Raw genomic sequence first — 23,103 nt, 5'->3', positions numbered from 1 at the left:
GCAACTCAGCCACCAATAGGTCAATTAGAGATTTAGATGTTATGCTAGTAGCAGCTTATGTAGGCTCAAACTTTTATCCTCAAGCAGAGAAGAAGAGCAGGTTAAAGAGGTCTGGTAAGCTCATCTCTTTTTACCTTCACACCCTCCACAGATTCTTTTCATTATCAAACTTGTACTCTGCAGCCCTAGCAGACACTGACTGAGGAGACATCACCTGAGGCAATTTATCAGATTTTGTGTAACTTCGTCTAAAGCCACAAAAGGCTATACATTATTTTCATATATGCAGTAGAACTTCCTGAGACCTGTAAGCAGATTTGGTGGAGTTCCTCTGAATGTTTTTATATTTCTTTATGATACTGTATGTAGGTAGACTGGTAGATAGAAGCAAGTCGAAGAGTGAAAGAAGTTGGTTTAAACTGGTTTCATAGTCTTGAGAGAGAAGCTGTAATTTATGATGTTTCTAGAGAAAGATTAACAATCTTTTTGCTATTTATCTCTCTTTCTATTTTGGTTATATTCTCCAAAGTGAGTTAAGATGATGGATTTAGGGTGTGTAAATGTTGTCAAGGATTTTTAGTCTACAAGCAAAAAGAAAAACATTAAATAAAAGTGCTGTACATTTGGATCAGTAGCTTCAGTAATGCTGATGCATAATAGTTAAGTGGGTGGTTATTTGTCAGTTCTACAGGCCTTGTCTTGCCTCTTTATGCTCAGACATTATACTGTCTCTCATCACAGGGATGTGCTAGAGGCAAAGAATGGTGAGAGCATTTGTGGGAGCCCAATTATTGTGTTCCTCTAATGTTTGTATTTGTCTTTCAGGAGGCATGGGGCGAAGGGGGAGGGGGAGCAACTCCAAAATCTGACAAATTGCTGAAAATTGCCTTCACACAATCATTCCTGTTTGGACACACATTGCACATCTGGTTGTGATCTGGCAACAAAAGTCATGTGGTAGAAGGCTCAGCTCTCAGAATGGTGCCCCATATTATCCCCTCCTCCTCCTCTGTCTTGTTGGTCTGCAAACACACTCATGTTCATTTCTCTCTCCCCCTCTCCTATCTTTTTCTCTCCCTCTCTGTTGGGTGCGAGTAGCTGATGGTGCTGTGTAGTGATACTTGGCAGTTGTCCCGCCAGAGCATTCTCAAGCTCCTCTTCGACTTTAAGGGTATCAGTGGGCTGTAATTGAGGTGTCTGCAAAGATGAATGGAGTATTGTGACACCGCGGGCATTACATATTTTCAAAGAGGAAAGCTGCTCACAATCTGGCAACTGTAAATACAGCCAGTAAAAAGATCATTTGGCACAATGTGGCACATGCCTCCAAACACACACATACTCTGATCAGTGTGTGGTGCAGCAGCATCATCCAACAGCATATAAATCTTCTCCTCATTGTTTTATTTTAGTCTTTTACTAATCATTGTACTCTGGACAACATCTGCTGGATTGACCACATGTTTTCCATGTTAGTGCCTCTCAGGCCGCTGATACGTAAAAGCTCCACTGACTGAAACTGTTCTGGTAAAAGATGCCAAGCATAGCTTAATAAAGGCTTTGGACAATATTTGATACATTTTCAATTTAGGTTTTGCATCATGCAGTCACAACAAGATTTCATTCAGCTTACAACATGTTTACATTTTTCTCTCACCCATAAAATAAGTTTTAATGAATTAAATGTTATATACATGTATACTGGATTGCAAAGTAGAGGAGAGGTCATATCAAATACTTGCTGTATTGTCAGTGGTGTAGTCATGTAGCTGGAAGAGAGAGGCTGAGTGCACAGCTGCACACTAAGGCCTCAGTTTCTCATACTTCTTCTGCCTTATTTTCCTGCTCTCTTTATGGGCCAGGCCAAACCAGGTCCTTATTAGAGCCACCAACACCTTAATAATCCATGATGTCACCTCAATATCACTTTTTTTTGTTTTTCTTGATTTTTTTCATCCCTACTGCTGGTGCCACCCCCATTGTTTGTTAAATATTAATGGGTGTTGGAGTAGAAGAAAAGGAGAAGTCAGCCTGTTTGGCCGAGGTTCTTCTATTCCAGCCATCCATCTGTTTTTCAGTCTACTGCTATCAGCGTGTCTGCTTCTCTTTTGACCTGCCCTAGTTTGTTTGTCCATCTTTATTTGTATTCCTTCCCCCTGCTTTTCCTCTATCCCCCCCCCTCCCCCCCGTCAGTGGAGGGAGGGTGAAGAATGATCAGTCAGTCTTTGATGCTGCTGGCCCCTGCTCTGGCTTTCCACAGCACATGAGCCCAGGCAATTATAAAAGCACTCCTAGCTGACTGCTATTACTTTATAATGCTCTTGTCTGGAGCTGGAGGAAGAGGAGGAGGAGGAGGAAAAGGAGAAAATGGAAGAGAAATCTTTTTTTTATTTCACTCTTGTACCAAATTTCTTTGCAATAGAGGATCTATTTCACAGAAAAGCTCCATGAAGTTCCAAATACTGAAAACAGGAGAATATGGCCTGTAACACTGTGATCAACAGCTCTCCCACTCAGCCAGTCTTCCAAGGCTAAGCAAAGAAAGAATAAAGTATAGTATGAATGTCTGGATGCTGCAGCACACATGTGGCGGGCAGGAAGAACAAAAGTTACAAAAGTAAGAATGTTCAATATGTTTGTGGAACAGCTGGTTAAAGCCCACCATTCTGTATATATAATGGTCTGTCTGTGCATCAGCTTTTACAAATAAATCATGTGGATCACCTCTTTAGTCAGGGACAGTTATGCTCTGCACTGACTGATGGCATCTGCCAAGAATAATGCAGATTGACAGCAAGAGCATAAGATAAACAGACAGAAGTTTAAACAATTTTACTGAAAAACTGTTTTTTATTTTGTTTAAGGTGAAAACAAAATAAGGCACTTGTTAGCAACTGCCTTTTTAGAAACATAAAACCATAATAAATCATGAGGGGGGTATTTACTGTTGTATTTTATGTCATTGTACAAAATGTCGAAAATGTATTAAGAATTTGTAGTTGTTGTCATACCGTGCTGAATTATGGGTAAATGTGCCATTTTGGGGGGATCACCCTCATTATCCATCATAGAGATACACACTACATACATCTATAATTAATACAAAATAATTAAATACTATCTCATACAGCTACATGCAGTAGCAAATGCGTCAACTACAATGAAAATGATTCATCTCAAGTGTTTGTGTTATCTACGGACAGCTGCTAGTTAGCTACAGCCAGCTAAGGTTATCTGTTCTGAATTACCACAGTCAGTAAAGTGAGATCTAAACAATTTAAACAACTTTTTAGCCAAACAAAACAAAAATGTATGCAGGTAAATTGATGGTTATGTAGAGTAACCCAAGCTTCAATTTCATATAGGCGTAGCCCTCTAAGAGCTGTCGCTATTGGGTTTATCTCTCATGCATGTACAGTCCTGAAGAGATTCTTTTGCACCTTGTGTCCTGCACTGGGCTGTCCCCAAACAGGACCGCTGTGGTGGCATAAATGCCAATGTGACCTGTGATTGGCTCCCTATGCCAGCGCTTTTTCTTCAGCTGATGGTGGTAGAGACAGCGGGGCTGCCAGCTTAGAGGGCACACCTATTCTCATAGAATCTTGGGTTACTGTACGCAACCATCGTTCTATGTCATATAGGCATTGCCCTCTAAGAGCTGTTGCTATTGGGATAGAAGCACTGGATGCCCTGCTGGTACACCGCTGCCCAAGAGTATTAAAACAACACCTCAGCTTGACAATATACCCCACAATAGCAGCCCAAACATCATTCTCTCCCTGCAACAGGCTTTGACTGAGAAGCAAGTGCAATCATGCCTATATAACACCTGACTGCCACTGTGAGAAGGCAGAGTGGGCGTTCTGTTTAACAGGGGAAAAAAAGTGCAGGGAAGGGCGCACAGAGATCATGTGCGCATGACAAACACATAGATAACAGTTTAAATTGCGAGGGCATACAGACATTAGCAACGCATAGAAACAGTCAGATGCTCGTATTATGCGGCTGTTTCCTGACATTAGTAATATACATATTTCGAAAGGACAACAGCAAAAGCATAATGATGCCGGTAGAAGGCCACAATCAGACAGGTAGGACCGGCCGGGGAGAACATATTATAAGTACCATGGAGAGCACACGAACAGAGTGTGTGTGTGCAGTAAGGACATACACAATCACAGCTTGCGTTGACAGCACAGTCAAGTGAGAGTACATTAGCTGACCACTATTCGCCCAAGTGAGTAACGCACATGCAGTATCAGTGCTTGGTGGCAGGTGTACGCTCACGTTCCATGATGGGGGGAGCCTCCTGATCATGTAGAACACTCAGGACTGAGTGAGCCAGTGAAAACTGAGATGTGGAGAAGCCCAGCATGCAAATGTCCTCCACAGCCATTCTTCTGAAGAGAGCGGTGGAGGAAGAAATAGCTCTTGTGGAGTGGGCTCTGATGTCAGGTGGAGGGTCACTCCCAGCTGACGTGTATGCCTGCGTGATAGCCTCACACAACCAGTGAGACAGCCACTGCTTGGTTAGAGGCTGCCCTAGAGGGCTTCTTGTCATGTACCAGTTGTGTTTGCCTGATGGCTGCTGTGCGAGCAACGTAATGGGACAGTGCGCACAGAGAACATGGAGTTCTTTCTCTGACTTATGTCTGTGAGGCAGAGGAAATAACCTATCCAGGGAGATGACAGTCGCTCCTGTTCAGGGCCCAAGCCCACAATCACTGTCCTATCACGAGGAACTGCTGGATCGCACCATCCAGCTGAAAGAGCGTTTCCCAGCATCATGGCAGCTGCCAGGGCTCACTTGCCAGAAGCTGAACCAGGGTCAGAAACCAAGCTGTACCTGTGTGCTCCAGAGCTATCAGGAGGACTTGTAACTGTTCGTCCTGAATGCGTGAGAGGAGATGTGGGATCAGTATAAAGGAGACTTCTGGGCCAGGGGTGGTGAGGAAAGGCATCTCCCTTTGTGGAGGCTTCTTTCGGGTGCTCACTGAGATCCACAGAGCACACTTAGTATTCCCGTATGCTGCAAACAGGTCTTCCACAGCTCGGCCAAATTTCTCCCACAGCGTCTGAACAAGGGACGAATTCAATCTCCACTTGCTGGACTGACGCCTCATGACATGAGATTTGCTGTGAGGTTCCGGAGACGTGTATGGCTCTGAGGGAGAGGTGGTTCTGATGAGCCCAGAGCAGGGAATCCTGTGCTACCTCCAGCAGCCGGGCAGAATGAACAGTGCCTTGCCAGTTGATGTAAGCAATGGCGATTGTGTTGTCTGATTGCACCACTACATGAACACCAGTATGTGTGACAGGACTCTGCTGAGGGGAACTCCCACTACTAAGACACTGGAAGTTGTCCAGTACGCCAGGTCTGACTGGACCGAGGGGGGAACCATTAGCACGCACCTCTTGTGATGCACCGGGTCAAGGCGAAGATGGCCGAACCACCTCTGGAGCTTCTTCATGTGAAGCTTCATCACTCACCTCTCCTGTGGGAGAAAAACCACCACTCACACGCACCAGCAGGTGGGGAGTGGGGAGACCACAGAGGGATGAAGGCAGCACTGCTGAGTTGTCTGCTGTAGGGAGAATTGTATCAGGAGAAACCACAGAGCTCTGCTGCAGAGAAATGTTAATGCTAAGTGCATCCCATTGCACAGTTTGTGCAAGGGGAGAACTGCGCAGTGGGGAAACGTGTGTGAGAAGACAGTGAACACCCAGGGAGAGAGGACAAACAACTGTCAGAAAGCTGCTCTTTATGAATCAGATGGTGACCCTGGTGTTCAGCAGCAGAGTCACACACATTCCCTGCATCCCATCATTGCCATCGATGTTTGCAGGGGGGCTCCGCAGGTGGATTTATCCAGGTGCATTCTGCTCAGCTCAAGATGCTCTCACCGATGCAGCTGTAGAAGTTGCTGAGGATCCTAGGCGACATGCCAAACCTCCTCAGCCTCCTCAGGAAGTACAGCCATCGTTGGGCCTTCTTGACCAGCTGTGTGGTGTTATGCGTCCAGGTGAGGACCTCAATGATCTGGACACCCAGGTATTTAAAAACTGCTCACCCTCTCCACCGTTGGATGAACAGGGGCCGATGAGATCTCCTCTCCTTCCTCATGTCCACTATCATCTCCTTCATCTTGTCCATGTTGAGCCTGAGATTATTGTCCTTGCACCATGACACCAGACCAGCCACCTCCCTCCTCTAGGCTGCTTCGTCCCCACCAGTGATGCAAGCTATCATTGTGGTGTCGTCCACGAACTTAAGGATGATGTTGTCTTTGTGGGAGCCGACACAGTCATGGGTGAACAGGGTGTAGAGGATGGGACTGTTACGTCCACAGATCAGGCCATCCCCGGCACCTCGGCAGCTGTTACCGGGACTATCAGCGACTCCACCCCTGCTCACGTAGGAGCACGCTCCCGGCGACGAGGCACACCTGTGCTCAATTAGCTGAACCATACTTAAACACAGCGCTGGTGTGTCCTCGTCGCCAGATGATCTCTCAGTCTTCTGCTGGTGACTTCGTGTGTTTCACGTCCTGGATCCTGATGTCTACTAAGATCGTCCTACCCTGGTTTATTGATGTTATCCACTGTGTCGACTTGAGTGAGTTTCTCTGTCTTGTTTACGGTTTATTTTGAACTCATTACCGAGGAGTATCTTCTGTTATTTTTGGAACTGACTATTGGGGAGATCTTATGTTTATTTTGAACTCATTACCAAGGAGTATCTTCTGTTATTTTGAACTGATTACGGAGGAGTGTCTTGTTTTTGAACTGTTGCCTGGGGCCGCCTATATCTCCGTGGGCCTTGCTGCTGAGCGACGATCGTTGGTTGGGGTCCATATCAAGTGCCTGGGTCAGTGAAGCGTGGGCGCTTGTTCCTGTCTGCATACCTTGGCGCTGGGTTCCAAGCACGCTCTCCAGCCCAGAGCCAGCAGTCCCCTATACCCAGGTCACCTGTGTTGTGCTCTTCTTCATCACACCCTCATCCGCCTGTTGTCCCCTCTCCTAATCTCCTTCTCTGCTCTATATGCAGTGCCAAAACCTCTCCTCCGACCCTGGGCGGCTCCTCCAGTGGTCCAGTCATTTCAGCGCCCCCAAACGCCCGAGACCCATGCCAGCAGCTCCGCGTCTGATCCTCGCCACCTCCTTTCCTTTCCATACTCTGTCAAATAAAGTGTTGAAGGCGGAGTTGTATTCAATGATGGGTGTCCTGATGTAGGAGTCTCCATTTTCCAGGTGAGAAAGGGAATAGTGGAGAGCAGCTGCGATGGTGTCTGAGGTGGCCCTGTTGGACCGGTAGGCATACTGCAGGGGGTCCAGGGTGCCCAGTATACAGCTCTAGATGAGGGCCAGCACCATTCTCTCAAAACACTTCATAATGATTGGGGTGAATGCCACTGGCCTGTAGTCATTCAGGCAGGTGACCGGGCTCTTCTTGGGAAGGGGGACGATTGTTGTGGTCTTAAAGCAGGTGGAAACGATGCTCTGGCTGAGGGAGAGGTTGAAGATGGTGGTGAGAACATCAGCCAGCTTGCTGGCACATGCCCTGAGAGCCCTCCCAGGGATATTGTCCGGTCTTGCTGCTTTGCAGGGGTTGATCTTCCTCAGGACTGTGCGTACCTGGCCTGGTGAGACAGTTAGTGGAGGGGAGGTGGGGGGTTGGGTGGTCCAGGTGTGTGCGTGCCTCCTCTCTGTGCTGTAGCTGGAGGTCTCAAAGAGGGTGTAGAAAGTGTTGAGGTCATCTGGCAGGCTGTCTGTGGAGCTGATGATACTGGTGGTGGTCCTGTAGTCTGTGATGTGCTGCAGGCTTGCCACATTTTTCCGGAGTCAGCAATAGAATAGAAGCCATTCAGCTTCTCTCTGTACTGCCTCTTGGCTGCTGTGATGGCTTTCCTCAGTCTGTACTTTGCAGCTTTGTACTCCTTCTCATCGCCTGATCTGAAAGCATGAGAGTGAGCACGCAGCATGTGGCGTACCTGACTGTTTATCCAGGGCTTCTGGTTGGGAAACCTCCTGACTTGTATGGTGGGCACAATGTTGTCAATACAGGTACTAAGCATAATCACTACAGCATAATCCTGTACGCTGACAGAAAAGTCCCCCAAGGTGGCTGCAGCTTTAAACACATCCCAGTCTGCCTTGGCAAAACAGTCCTGCAGGGTCCCTTCAATCTCTGGGGACCAGAGTTTAATTTGTTTGGTGATAGGGTTTGTTTGTTTCAGTCTTTGTATGTCATGATTCTGTCCCGTTGGCTTCCGTTCTCATGCTTTCATTTTGATATTACTTCCTGTTTCTGCTTCACCTTAGTTTTGGACTTTTTACTTTAAGCAGCACTCATTGGTTTCACCTGTTTTCACCCCTTTATAGGCAGCTTTCCCCCATTGGAACGCTGCCAGATTGTTCTCTTATCTGCTGTGCAGACTTTCCAGCGTTCTTGTTTTTTTGTGATTCCTGTTGTGACCTTAGATTATTTTGACCATTGTGTTCTGTCTTGCCCTCTTGCTTCGGATTGCTTTCTGTGTATGGATTATCGGACTTCCCTCTCTGACCTCTTGTTTATGGATTCCTTGGCTGTGTCTGTTTGCTGGCTCTGACCCTGGACTGTATTTTAGACCTGAGTGTGTGTTTCATGTTCACATAGTTTTCTGTATCATTTTGTTGTCCGTGCTCTTATTTTCTTATCTTCGTCTGGCTATATAATTGAGTTCACCCCTCAACATTATCGGCAGGTTCACGCACCGATTCCTGACATTTGTCTGTAAGATGGATACAGGAACAAAGAAATGTGGTCCAAGGTGGGGGCGGAGTGCAGCCCTGTATGCACCACGTATGTTACTATAAACACAATCCAGAGTGTTCTTGCCCTGGGTGGGAATGTTCACATGCTGGTAATATTTGGGAAGTACAGTACATAAATTGCACTGGTTAAAGTCACCTGCAGCAATAAATATAGTGTCAGGGTGTGCTGTCTCTAGCGCTCTGATGACGTGGAGTTTGCTGAGAGCTGTCAAGGGATTAGCTCTTGGGCTAACATACACAGCAGCCAGAAACACAGCACTATGTTCTCTTGCTAGATAATAGGGCCGGCATTTCAGCAATAAAAACTCTATGTCTGGTGAACAGTGCTTATAAACAGTCTGTACATCTCCACACCACAAATATTGATAAATACACACACACACTGCCTCCTTTTACTTTCCCTGAAGCAGCAGTGCGGTCTCACCAATGTACAGAGTGGGTCTTTAGCTGAATCACAGAATCTGGGACTTTGTCAGAAAGCCAAGTCTCGGTGAGAATTAGAGCACAGCATTCTCTTATTTCCCACTGTGTTGTAATCCTAGCTCTTAGCTTGTCCAATTTGGTTTCCAGAGACTGTAAGTTAGCTAGGAAGAGGCTGGGTAGTAGCAATCGGGTAGTGTGAGCTTTTAGCCTAGCATGAAGCCCTCCTCTCTTGCCTCATCTGTGTCTCCATCTCTGGATCGCTGTCCTGGGGTCAGCCTGCTCACTCGAGCCTGGTGCTTCAGGGGCTCCTTGGGGGTGATGGTGGCTGTGGTTGTGGAAGCGAACAATGAGTTGTAGCTCCGGTGGTATGAAACAAGTAAATTTCCAGTGGCGATATCCAGCAATGCCTGTCTGTTGTATGTTAGCAGTGCATGATGTTTGTGCACTGTAAAAAGAGTAAAAAATACACACACAAAAAAAAAGCCAGCATTCGGGAGTGGAACACGCAAACACGTCTGCCTCAGAGGGCGCCTGCCTCTCAGAATGGCGTGCCAACATTCAACACAGTGTGACATACTGTATTGTCTAATCACATCTCATTTTCTATACCGCTCAGTCTCGAGACATACCTTCACATTGTCTATTGGCCTTATGTTAACCACAGACCTTATTTCAAGCACCTAACCAAAAAACAATTCATAAAATCTGTACTGGAGTCATAGTCCCTGTGTGTTTAACATACTTGACCAATTAAGCTGATTCTGTTTCTAACTTCAGGGCGAGGAAACAAGAAGTGCAAAAATCCTAACAACTCTGGGTTTTAGGACTCACTACAGCATTATATAATTGCTTGTTCAGGATTTTACATTGCACTATTGCCAAATTAAATAAACTATACAGTAAAAGACTGCTCTTTTGCATCTCAGCCTGGTGTCTGATTCCAAATTAGTGAGTGAGTATCCTCTTATCAAGCCATGGTCTGCCTCTGCTTCACTCCACTGTGGCAGCCTTAGGATGCATTAGATTTTTTGAATCTCCTGCTAAATGAGCTTGTCCTTTTACTGAACGCCACCACTTTCTTTGTCACAGAGTTGGCTTTGATAGCCAAGCCAACTTGGCACCATAATGAGAGTAGACTATAGGCATGTGTGAACTTGCTCTGTTTCAAGGTTCAAGGATTTTATTGTCAATTCACCATATGTGCAGGACATACAGAAAATTGAAATACCGTTTCTCTCTCAGCTAGTATTGGGTGCCATAACATTTAGGAACTAAAATAGATAGAATAGAATAGAATAAAGTAGAATAAAAACAGAATAAGAATTTCATTGATGTAATTAGGATAAATCTAAATGGTACAGCCAATAGGATTGACTCAAAACTGTGTACAGTCAATGACAGTAGTGCAAACAATAATAGGAGACTGTCAGGTGGTTCAGCTTCACCAGGGCGTTGGTGATGAGGTGTCAGGGAGTGGTGTGTGAAGCTCCCATGATTGTGGAGGTGTGCCCCTCATAAGCAGTATTAAGAACAATGGGCTGAGCACACACCCCCGAGGAGCCCCTGTGCTCAGCTTGATGGTCTTGGAGTTGTTACTGCCGACCCACACATTTTGTGGCCTCCCTGTTAGAAAGTCCAGCACCCAGTTGCAGAGAGACGTTTTGAGTCCCAAGTGTCCAAGTTTTCGTGTAAGCTGCTGGGGGATTATTGTGTTGAATGCTGAACTGAAGTCTAGGAACAGCATTCACATGTAAGAGTTCTTTGAATCTAGGTGGGTGAGGGCTGGATGGAGAACAGCAGTAATGGCACCTTCTGTGGACCTGTTTGATCTGTATGCAAACTGAAATGTGTCGTGAGAGGGAGGAAGGATGGACCTGACGTTCTGCATGACCAGCCGCTTGAAGCACTTCATAATAATTGAAGTCAGTGCTACAGGCTGATAGTCATTGTAACAGGTTGGGTGGAGCTTCTTTGGAATTGGAATTATTGTGGTGGCCTTGAGACATGTGGGAACAACTGTTTGGCTCATGGAGATGTTAAAGATATTCATGAGGACATCCTTGGGCTCCTCAGCACAGTCCTTTAAAACACGACCAGGTATGTTATCCGGTACAGCTGCCTTGCGTGGGTTAATCCTGGAGAGGGTCTTCTTCATGCTGGCTACGGACAAACACACAACCTGCTCACCCAGGGGAGGGGTGGTCTTCTGTGCTGGTGTGTTGTTCTGTGTTTCAAAGTGGCCAAAGAAGTCATTGAGGCTGTTCAGCAGAGAGATGTCACTATCACAGCTCTGAGGTGGGGGTTTAAAGCCTGTGAGGGTTTGGATGCCTCGCCAGAGACTCTGTGCATCTCTAGTGTTGCTGAAGTGTCCAGATATTTTCTTGCTGTATTGGTGTTTTGCCTCCCTGATTCCATGGGACAGGTTGGCTTTTGCTGTTGCTAGGCCTGTGGTGTCACCGGCCCTAAAGCCTGCATCCTGAGCCCTCAGGAGTCTGTGAACCTCACCTGTCATCCATGGCTTCTGGTTGGCACGAAAATGATATTTTTGCAGTAAATGACATCATCAATGTCAGTCATCACTTTGTGATGTATGCTGTGACGGCCTCAGTGTATTCCTCTATGTCTATGTGAATGTTTTGAGTGGATCCTTGTTTGAAAATGTCCCCGTCTGTAGTGTCAAAACAGTCCTTCAGAGCAGAGGAAGCCCCCTTCAGCCCCACACGTCCCTCCTTTTGTGTTGGTCTGATGGCTTTCACTCTGGGTCTGTATGCAGGTCTCAGCATGACGGTGATGTGATCAGCAGGTGGGGGAGGGGGGAGGTTTTGTATGCTCCCTTGCATGTTGTGTACACAAAGTCCAATGCGTTGTCGCCTGTCGTTGGAAAGTTCACATGTTGGTGCAGATTGGGCATACCCATAATGCTAGAAATGAAAACACCACACAAAGATCTGAATATAAATCTTTCACATATGGTATATCTAATTATATCATGTTTCATAAATGAGCACGTGCGTGTGCTGTGTTAGAAGCCAGTGTCTGGCCAAAGGCTTAAACTCATTACAATTTCCAAATCAATCTCAAAAGTGGGCTCACATTTTGAAACAATAGAAAATCTGTTCTTAAGACTGCAGATCACCCAGCAACACCCCTACACAGCCCAGCTCTGTCACGCTCCTCCTCACACCTGCTGTGTACTGTGAGAGGAGGGAACAACTGGAGGCATGGACAGTGTGCGAGTGTGTTTATGTGTGCACAGATGGCTAAGAATGCGTCAGTGCTTATGGCATAAGACATGGCCTCAGCTCGATTTAACCCTCCGCTGAATGCCAGTGTGCCGCCAGTCAGACTTTGTGTGGCTCCACTGGAGAAGATATGGAAAAAATCTGTGGAACAGTAAGTCTTGGAGATTATATGGCTCCTCTCAGTTCTGGTCTCAATAATGCCTCAAATCCAACACCACGTCACAACACAATGCACCATGTCACTGCAATTTGGTGCTTTTGTCTATAGAAAAAAGATGAATCTTGTTACAATCTCATCATAATTGGTGTCTGACACTTATGATGGGGCTGTTCATGAGCATGTGTGTCTGTTCCTGAGAAACGGCTGGTGAGTGCATGGCCACATAAAAGAGCGGGGAGGCATAAGAAAATGGATTCTATGTAGAAATAGCAATGGATCAACTGAAAAACAACATTGGCTTGATTTTTTAATTGCCTCTCTGCTGCAATGAATAGCCGACGCAGCTGTCTGCATGAACAGCTGCTTGCCTAAAAAGACTGAACAGAACAAACTCTGGGAGGGAGGAAAGAACAATGTGGGATGAGTCATATGTAGGCTATGAGGTATTTTGCAATTTCACAACTTTAAAAAATGCATGCAGGATCAGGAGGTTTTTGTGTGTGGGATTCACATCTGTTCCACGGCACATTTCCCAGGGAGTTTGCAAAGATGTATTTTCTATGCTGCATCAGCAAGGCTGCAACAGTATGGTGTATCGTTGCATAAAGCAAACTAAGGCAGACAATGTGTGTGTGTGTGTTTTAAGCCTTGTTAATGTGGAATTTGTGAGTTTACAGGTTGTAGTTTACTACTATGGAAGAACCAGAGGGTCTGAAAGATTTGATGTTGCAATCTGTATGGACTTCCTGCAGAATATATATCAGACTTGAATTAAGCACTGTTGTTTCGCTCACTCCTTCTCTCTCACTTAGCTTGAGACCTTTCGACTGACTACTCCACATCTATAAATCACCAGGAATGCATGCTTATAGCCCGGGGCAAGTGCGCTGACTCAGTCTTGCAAGGTTACTCACATTCACATCTCCTTGGCCTGTCTGCAGCAGCCAACTGATAACCAAACACACATTATGGGGCATGATCCCTCTTGCTTGTGAAATTCTACTCATATCATCCTTTAGCTGTGACGCCACATGAAAGAGTTGAATGTAGGTAAATTTGTGGCTCTATAGTGTTTTGGTGATTGTTACCAAGCACCAATAAAAATAAAGCTAAAACACATATAGAATTGCTGCAAAAGGAGCGACTGTAAGGGTGGAGCTGGGATGGTTGAGGATGAGGATTGACAACAACAGACAAGACAGATAATAACAGAAAGAAGTCTCATTCATGTTGCACACACACTCAGATTACACTGGGGCCAGTGGCTGGATACACTCGTATCCTTCTGTCTGTGTATGTCTGATGGACTTTTACAGAACATGGGAAGCTTTCCAAGTGTGACACACTGAGTAGTATAAGTGCTGTATAAGCGTGGGTGTGTTTGCATATTTCGGAATATGCATACATGTGATCGGGCTTAAATCTTTTTTCCATTCAGTGCTTTCACTTTTTTTTTTCTCTTCCCCAAAGTGCCCTACCCAGATATGTAGGAATTAGGCCACATCGCTCACTACCATCCTACTCTAATCAAAGTGCCGATTCTTGAAACAGACAGCTGTTGTCATGTGCCTTGATTCCAGTGGCTATCTGTCCCTGTAGCTGCCCAAGCTCTTAGTTGGCCAGCTGAAGTTGTAGAGGGAACGAGGGTTAACTGTCTCTGCCACTTCAAACTTCTATTAAAGCAGTCTTCTAATTCACAATATACCAAAGGCATACTGATCCAGGGTAAGTTTCTTTTGTTTTTTCTTCTCTATGGCATGACTCACAACATCCTCATATTCATACATGCGGTGTGAGGATGCTAATCACAGTTAGAAAGGACTTGCTTTCAATGTTATTTTCTATTATGTATGTCATCAGAATTCATGTCTAATATAAAATACACCAATACAGTAACACTGTGCTGATAGCAACTCACAAATACAAACAAAGCAGGTGGTTTTTAAATTTCATCTGTGTGATGTGCATGATCCCATATAACCATGGCTGAATGTGAATGTGAGAAACTGCTGAAAAGCAAAAGGGGAAAAACAGCCATATCAATTTCCCAACAGTTCATTTGGACTTTTCCCCACTTAACAAATCTGTGCTGACTAGATATCAGTGAGTCAATCAAACTTGATTGGTAGAAGTGTTCATTTGCCATGTTCCTGCATGTTTTACTGCCTTAAACCAGCTCAGCCTGGAGGAAATGTTCTCCAGATGCCTTCCCAGCTAAAATGTTTGGTAGACAAGAACGGCTAAATTTATACTCTCACGAATTATTGTCTATCCATCTGCTCCTGGTTCAGGGCAATTGTCTGTGTGGGCCAGCACAGAAACAATAGTGGCAGTTGTGTACTAACTGAAAGACAAGCCTTATCTCAAATGCATCTACAGATTAAGCCTCAGGCAGTCAGGTGTAAAGGGCAAACAGTTGAGATCACATGCTGAATAAACCTGGACCAGCTTTAAAAAAAAAAAACCCTTGTTGGGCTGAAGATTTGAGAGGGGATTTTAAACCATTATTTCTATGAACATATAGTTTACTGTAAAAATCAGCTGTTCAAATCCATCAAACAAAAGAAATGGAAAAACTTCCCTTGAAATATTAACACATGATTTCATTATCAGTGATACATGCCAGAAAAAAAAAGAATGCAATGGTGATGGTGTGAGTTGCTCTGCACATTCAGTGGTCAGGGTGTAGTTGCCTGCAAATCTGAACAGTATCAAACACAATAAAACATTATATTTTATATTGTTACATTTAGCATTTTGCTTTTTAACCTTCAAAAAAAGCTTTAACAACAGACTACTCTTACTTGGTAAAATGAAACAAACATTTAAAAAACAAAATACAACTTTGAAATAAAATAGTGTATTTTTGCTTTGGATAAATTTGAGACAATTTTTCACACCTATGCACAAATTGAATGTTGGTAAATACTCAGTATTAATTCTTGAGCTAGTGGGTAGGCGTATCAACATTTCATTTTATGGGAGCAAAGAGAGTTGTCATAAGTCATTACAAAGCAATTTGTTGCCCGTTTCCATAATGCACTGTGGCTCGGGGGACTAGGCGTGGGGGAGTGTTGTCATTAAGAGAGAAAGATGAGGCATGTTCAAACAAGGTTATGCATTGGCATAAGCTTCACAGACTGCTCAGTGAAGCCACACTGTGAACTGTTTTTGCTACTTGATTCACTGGTGTAAAATAACTTGGCCAGGGAAAAAAATAATAAAAAAAAGAGAATTCAACACTGGAGGGGTTTAACCCTCCAAACACACAAACACACAGGCAGGCCTTAGGTCAGAGGTCAAATGGCCCTGAACTCTCTCCCTTTAGGCTGAGGACATCAGAGGTCCCTTGTGTGCTGCTCTCCATTTATTTTACCCATCATCCCTCATCAGCCTGGGATGACCCTGTGACCCTGGAGCTTGGGTTACCTGTTAGTTGACTGTCTATTCATGAGGATGGGGCTTGACACTGTGACAACATTTGTTCTGTGGAAAAGGAAGGGAGAAAGAGAAGAGGAGTTCCATGTGATGAAGACCAAAGCAGCAAAGCGAAAAATAAAACCAAGTTAGACCAATATAGAACTAGTTTATATGAAAATAAATGAATTAAAAACAAATCTTTCCTTTGTAACCACACTCATAACTTCATGCATATGGTATAGTGCAAGGCCCTGCCTAGCACATTCTACACACAGATGACATCTATGTAGGCTAATTCTCCCTTACTTTGAGACAAAGATCCAAAGGAACCTAGCAAACAGATGCCTGCATAGAGAGGGGTACCTTCAAAACCACTCCCAACACCCCCACCCCCCGTGAGTGCTGTCAGTGCTCAATCAGAGTGCCGTAAGTGGGATCCTTGAATGGAGATACTATCAGTGCTGCCCTGTATACGCTCACACCACAGTTTCCCTTATCTCCGCTGCGATAACAGATCCCCTCTAACAGCAAGAGGCCTGAACCTGACACACTCTCTTTCTTCATATCTCACATTCTGCGTTAAGCTGCGCTATAGGCCACTTGATTTCAGACAGGGGCCCTCAGAAAAAAAGTCAATTTGCTCTGGTTCCTGTTTAAAATGTAATAAGTGTGCCTTTTATATTACATCTGTGTGGTGCTAGCAGAGGATACAGAGGGCACGTGCTGCTTCTGATTCTGATCTCTGATGTTATCAGCCTCTAGTAGAAACATGAGACATGTCTCAGTTGATGAATCTAGATGAGCGTGAAATTAAACAAAAATCAGAAGCATGAAACATCAACCATTTCCTGCAAGTGTACTTTTTACTATTTTGTAAACATTGCATTTCTGGAACAACTACATTTTCTGTTAACTGTCAAAGAGAACAGATGGTTCATAAGTGATTATATTGTAGAACTGCAGTGTGGATGTACCATTTATGTGTATCAGTTTAGATCTGAATACAATTTGTCCGGATTCCTGTATAAATGCGTTACCTGCTTTCTTTTTAATGCGCTGTATTTTTACCATGTGGCTGTGTATGTGAGGTCAGTGCAGTTATTTTGTCCTTGCTTTGAGGGGATGGGCCTGAATTGGGCCTGTTTTCAGGCTTCCACCAGACCACAGCACGTTGGTCCTAATAACAATAACAAGCATCCTGGTGTGGATCTGGTCCCACAGTGTGAGGACCTTAATGAGGAACATGTGGAGCTGCCCAGACAAAGTCAGAGGAAACCCAATCCCTCACTCCCTCCTTTTCTCCCTCTTCCTCCTCCCTTCCCCCCTTTTTCCCATTCTTTCCTCTCACTCTTTCACTTAACTATATTTTCTGTTACTAAGTCTTTAGTTTTTATAATCTAGCACTGCCCTTCTGCCCCTCTCTCAAATATTCTTAATATTTGTCCACAACCCCAAATACTTCTTCTTTCTGAGGTCCATACAAACTGGCTCTTTACTTTATTTGTTTCAGTTGTACCAGAACAAGTGGCCCACTGTCAGCAGGCAAAATACACTAGCCTTGTTTTTCCCCCTGACATTCCCTCACTCTCTCCAACTTGTTTTAGAGTGGGTAGTGTATACATATTTGTTGAGTCATGCGATGCAGTCCGCTCATAAGAAAATGTGGGAAGAAAGAGGTTTTTCCTCCACCCACCAAGCCTGACAGACAGTCTGTGAGTTTCTTTCATGTGCTGAATTCATCCTTACCATCCACCTGGATCAATTAACTGCTTGCTTCAGTGGTCATCAGTCCAGCGGTGTGGAACCACAGTTCATTTACTAGAGCGCAGTTTATTGAATTCAGTTTTGATTTTGTTGTCTTTTATTTTTATGTAACACACATTAGGCATGCATTTTCTGTCACTAAAACTGAGTGTTTCTTCATATTTAGCTCTCAGAAATTGAAGTAAACAATGTCTTTTCTTTCTCAGGAAATGCCATCACTCACTTCTGAAGACTGTAGCAGGTTGTATATCCACAACATCCAAAGATCTCCCTCCTCTGCTGCCTCACTACTCGTGTCCAAGTTGTGGGAAATATGAAGTGTAACCTGTTTGAGAGGATATAAAATGTGACCATAAAGCAGATCAACCAGCCCAAGCCTCCAAAATTAGCTGAACAAACAGAGTAAGGTAGAGCTCTCTGGGGGAATAAACCTGGCACACTGGAGCCAGTGTGACAGAGGCCCTTCTGGAGGCTCAGAACAATTCAAATGTTCCACTTGGGTTGAGCTGTCTTCCTTTCCCCTCCACTATATATATCAGCTCCACATCAACATGGGCCTGTGAGGACCTTTCACAAGACTGACAGGCCACCTGAATCACACAATTGTGCAGCTGGAGGAGCCTGCATGTGTATAGAAAAATCAGTGAACTGTCAAAGTTCACTTCTCTCATAATGTCAGGAGGGAGGAGCAGAGACCCACAGCTACAGCCCAATCCCAGCTGCACCAAAACAAAGCTTTAACTTTTAATCTAATCCTAGGAAACTTTAACTGTTGATTTTCTTAATATAAATATTTAATTCAGTAATTGGTTGGTACATTAAAATTATTTGTTTGCATGGCACAAAAACCACAGAGTGTGTCTCTCAGGCGAAAGCTGAAAGGTGGTGAGTCTGTGTCTTGCAGATGGTCTGGCCTCACAGCAGCTGTGCAAATGAAAGACAGTGCCGTTGAAGGAGGGAGAGGGATGGAAAGTTGGCCACCAGAGGAAAAGAGTAACATACAGGTTGCTAAAGGAAAGTGTAATGGAAAAATTAATAGCATACTGAGATTTGCTGGGAGAAAATAAAAGAGTTGGAATATTTTCATGGAATTTTGTAAGTGACAAAAACAGACAAATGCCCATGTTGTTGGCAGGCTGAGGAGAAAACCACACATTAGTTATAGGTCGCCTCTGTTTACTCTCTCATTCTCAGTCATTACTTTTCAGTCATTAATGTCAGAATAATGCCAGTTCTAACTTCAAAATATAAGTTTTAAGTTAATATCTATTGTCGGTCGAGGCCTATTGGACAGAGAAAACAGCAGGTGAGAAAATCCTGAAGTCACACAAACATTTGTACTCTGGAGGAGGGGGAGTCAGACAGGACAGATGTCTTTCTTTGGAGTGCAAAGAGTTTTACTACTCTGCTCCACTGCTACATGAGAGCTTTACTACTTGTTACTTATACTCAGTGGCCTCAAATTTTAATCTAAGCACATATGTAGGTTGTATGTTCAAAAAGGCAGCTATTAACACAGGCAGGAGACCCTGTGGTTCTCCGATTGTACTCAGGACAGTAATGATTTCTATGTGCCCCCACCGTGGGTGAAGGCTCTTTTCTATTGTCCTCACCCCCAGTAATTGCCACTACATGTAAATACCAAGTGGTTAGTTAATAATCAGTCTTTCATTGGCCAGCAATCACCCTGGGCCCCGTCTACACTTAGACCCCTCCCTCGTAGAGCCGCCCTGAAGACGGGGGCTCCTTTTGAATGACAGCGCTTGCGAAGAAGACGAATTTTTGTCTGATTTCCAGCAGCCACGGCGTCGATGAGAAGCAGCCGAGGAACTCCATTCTAACTGGATGGATTGGTATGGGGAGAAGCGGACCTCAAATCACGGCTAAGCGGCAGCTTTGGGACTGTGTAACGTGGATGATGGTTTTACTTTTGCTGCTGTTTCGACCAGGTAAGAGGTGCTTTCCAACCCGTGCTCCCCCACTCCTCTCCTGCATGCTACACTGCTCCCCACGCTCCTCGGAGTGAAGGTGGAGATGGAAACGTTTTTAACAGCTATGAGCTCTTTGTGCTTATCATAACTTCAGTTTTGAGTGTTTTGGTATAAAAAATGGCAGTAGTTTAAAAGTACCCCGTCCACAGTGGAGACAAAGTACTGTCCCGTAGCTGCTGCGGGGTATCCCAGTCTCCAGCCTGCACCGCAGCACCAGTTAACTCACTTCACGGACCTATTTTTGAACAAATGTGCCACTTTTCCGCACAAAAACAATGTCAGCAAACACTCGGTGCCCTGTTTGTTAGCAGCCATCACGGTTTAACCAAGCGCGTGCACTGCTGCTAAGTTTTTAGCTAGTTCCCAACTCTGTTAGCATGGCTAACAGTCAGACCAGAAGAAAATAACGGAGCATGTTTTTGTGCCAGAAAACACCACTAATGGCACACTTACGGTTCCTGTCGGTGCTCGTTTCACGTGTCGGAGCAGAAAGACCCTTGAGGGAGATGCATAGCTGTTGATGCCTCTGCAGGCAGTGATCGTCAGAAAGTGTCAGTCACAGCAGACGTGGGTGACCTCGCAGCAAGACCGGGAGGCCTGTTGGAATTCACAGGGGGGATGCAGAATGCCTATGACTTGACCTCTCACACTCCATCTCATGCCTTAATCGTCTGTCATGCCCTTTCCATGCATCAGATGTATGTGAAAGGGAAGATGGTGCAAACAGAAATGTGCACTTTGTGGGAAATCTCCATGCTTATCTTGACGCCAGTGTCCAGGCTGTTGAGAGATTAGATAGAGTTTTGGAGTAAACAGAAGATTATTCTGCTACAGCACAAGAGCAGTCTCTTGCAGTGGATCCCAGACTTGCAGTAAAAGTAATGTATGTGTTGTCGATGCAGGCTGATGTTAATCTGCTGTTTGCTGGAAATGGAAAATGAAATTCATCCCACTGAGCATATGAGACATCCCACCCAACTTGATGAATATCCACACTTTTAATTCTCACAAAGTCATTGCAGTTCTTTGCTTTCCTTGATAATATATTTCCCACTTGAGTCATAAATGGAAACCCCGATTTTAGGTGATACCGCCCTCTACCCCTCACTTGTTTCCAGTTGGGACCCTGAGTTGCTGAACAAGCAGGAGTTTTTGTGATGTTCCTCTTGTGGTCCAATTGAAGTTAGCTGCCCCCATATGCCGAGCCCTGCTGGGCCACCTAATGTAGTTTAGTGGACTTGAAGAACTACCTCAGCAACAGCCAAACCACATTCAGCACCCTGTGGCAAACTAACACGGGTTGGTTTCCTCCTACAGTGAGGCTACATGCTATTTTGGTGAGGGCTATCTGGGAGAAATAAGTTTTGACTGATTGTGGAGTGTGTGATCGTGGCCTCGTGAGCTCACACATGTGTATTTTAATGGCTCTCCTGATTGAGCTAAACTTGATAGTGGAAAAGTTTTGACTCTGCTGCCATTCATACTGAGCTGAGGTCATGCGTTCACAGATTTTAGCATTCCTACTTGGAGTATTTTTGGTTAGATCTAGTATCATTGTTTTGCAAAGAGGAAGGTTACTGATGAAAATGAGCAGAGAAATCTTTTAGAAGAAACCTTTTGTGACATATTAATGATATTGCAAAACAAAATGTTAACGTTCTTTGTTTTTGCTTTTCAGCTCACTGCCAGCAGTGTCGAATCCAGCGCTGCAATGCAGAGTATGTGGCTTTTACCTCACCCTCTAGTGGTCTGCAGGAGGACGTGGCTCTGGACGTGGACTATTGCATTGCACTACGGGCCTATGCTCAGTGCACCCGACGTCAGGCGCGCAGCTGTAGGGGTGATCTGGTCTACCACTCAGCTGTCTTCCGCATTAAGGAGTTATTCTCTCAGCATAACTGCACCCGCGACGGCCCCACCTCCTCCGCCAAGGTCCCCAGCACATCTAGGCCGGTCGTGTCAGAGCTGTGTGATTACGAAAATCGTGTGCTCTTGCTGAGCCCTGGCGGTCAGCAGAAGAAATACGCCCACTGTGGATTATTCGGAGACCCACACCTACGGACTTTCCGAGACGAGTTTCAGACCTGCAAGGTGGAAGGGGCGTGGCCTCTGATTGATAATCGCTTCCTGTCAGTGCAGGTGACGAATGTGCCTGTTGTCCTCGGTTCCAGCGCCACGGCAACCAGCAAAGTAAGGATGAGTTTTGAGCAGCACTTTGCAACTTCTTTGGCTTGTGAAGACATGTGTACAGCATGTCCAAGTTATTCTATTTATGCTACCAGTCAAAATTCTGGACACACATTTCCCATTCAGTTCAATAGAACCAACTTTTGACTGGTAGTGTACGTTTCATCCAAAACATTTTTGTCTTGTGTTGTTTGATTTGGATGCCTTTTACGGCCTGAGCCGATTCAGTGAATCTCTTCAGAATCTCACAAGGAAAAAGCAGTGATTTTAAAGAAAACAAACCCGATTTTTCATTCTGTGGCCTCTCAGATTTATATTGTGACCCCAGGGAAGGACCCACAGCACCCGAATGGGAAGTTGTCGCCAATGAAATGAGCATCCCGTTTAACTTGTTCAAAGTTATGTTTTAAATGTTTGATTGTATCTATTGTTAGTGGAAATCCACTACTTTTCTCACTACAGCCGCCTACCCTGTGTCCGTCTTGGAAATGAACACACACTTTATACTAGGTATAAAAAATGACCTATATGAGTAGGCTGGTTTCCAGCACTAAGTTACGAGCTCAAGTACTGCCATAAAGTACAAGACATGTGAAGTTAATCGTCATTCCACGGTGCCTCTCGAGCCTCCAGCATTCCTCTTGTCCTGGAGCTCCTTCAGATCTGTGAAGGGAAAAATAGAGGAGGGGAGTCCTTCAGTGGTGTTGAATAACAGACATGCTTGAGTGCTCTACCTTTAACACATGGGTGGTCATATGGTAGTGATTAACGCTCACTCAAACATTTTCCTCCACCGCCATGATCTGGAATGTTTTTTTCACCACTCTGGTCAAATAATTAACTGGGTGTTTTTTGTGTAAATATGGAATAATGTGGAGAAATAAAGGGGTAACTGGACAGCAGCGAAGGTTGTTTTTGAGTCTGCTGATTAAGAAGGCTGGCTTTTCATCTTTAATTTTTTTAAATTGTTGGAACTTTCAAATGTATTATAGCTATATCTTGGTTCTGAAAGTTTGTAATCAGGTCCACTATGCACAGACTGGTCTCCATTAAAATATATTTATTAAGCTGCTTTTACATTAATTTCATGATTAAATAGGAA

General features: G+C 44.6%; 1 protein-coding gene and 1 long non-coding RNA gene across 2 annotated transcripts in view; one reads left to right on the top strand and one right to left on the bottom strand.

Annotated features, from left to right (window-relative positions):
* Window positions 1–15,266: 15,266 nt before the first annotated feature.
* Window positions 15,267–18,066, bottom strand: LOC109965772 (uncharacterized). Its single transcript, XR_002275690.1, has 3 exons — window positions 18,047–18,066; window positions 16,069–16,125; window positions 15,267–15,340 (listed from the first exon to the last, which is right to left on the bottom strand). It is a non-coding gene; the product is annotated as an uncharacterized LOC109965772 (long non-coding RNA).
* A 1,409-nt stretch (window positions 18,067–19,475) lies between these two features.
* rgmd (RGM domain family, member D) overlaps window positions 19,476–23,103 on the top strand; it is a 5,578-nt gene continuing 1,950 nt past the window's right edge. Inside the window, exons 1-2 of the mRNA XM_020610087.1 lie at window positions 19,476–19,772; window positions 21,493–22,004. Coding sequence (XP_020465743.1) covers window positions 19,577–19,772; window positions 21,493–22,004 — 708 coding nt within the window. The 5' untranslated portion in view covers window positions 19,476–19,576. The remainder of the gene's footprint in view (window positions 19,773–21,492; window positions 22,005–23,103) is intronic.

The sequence above is a fragment of the Monopterus albus genome, unplaced genomic scaffold, assembly GCF_001952655.1.
Source record: "Monopterus albus unplaced genomic scaffold, M_albus_1.0 scaffold103.1, whole genome shotgun sequence".
Classification (NCBI taxonomy): Eukaryota; Metazoa; Chordata; class Actinopteri; order Synbranchiformes; family Synbranchidae; genus Monopterus; species Monopterus albus.
This window is presented reverse-complemented; position numbering and strand designations above follow the sequence as displayed.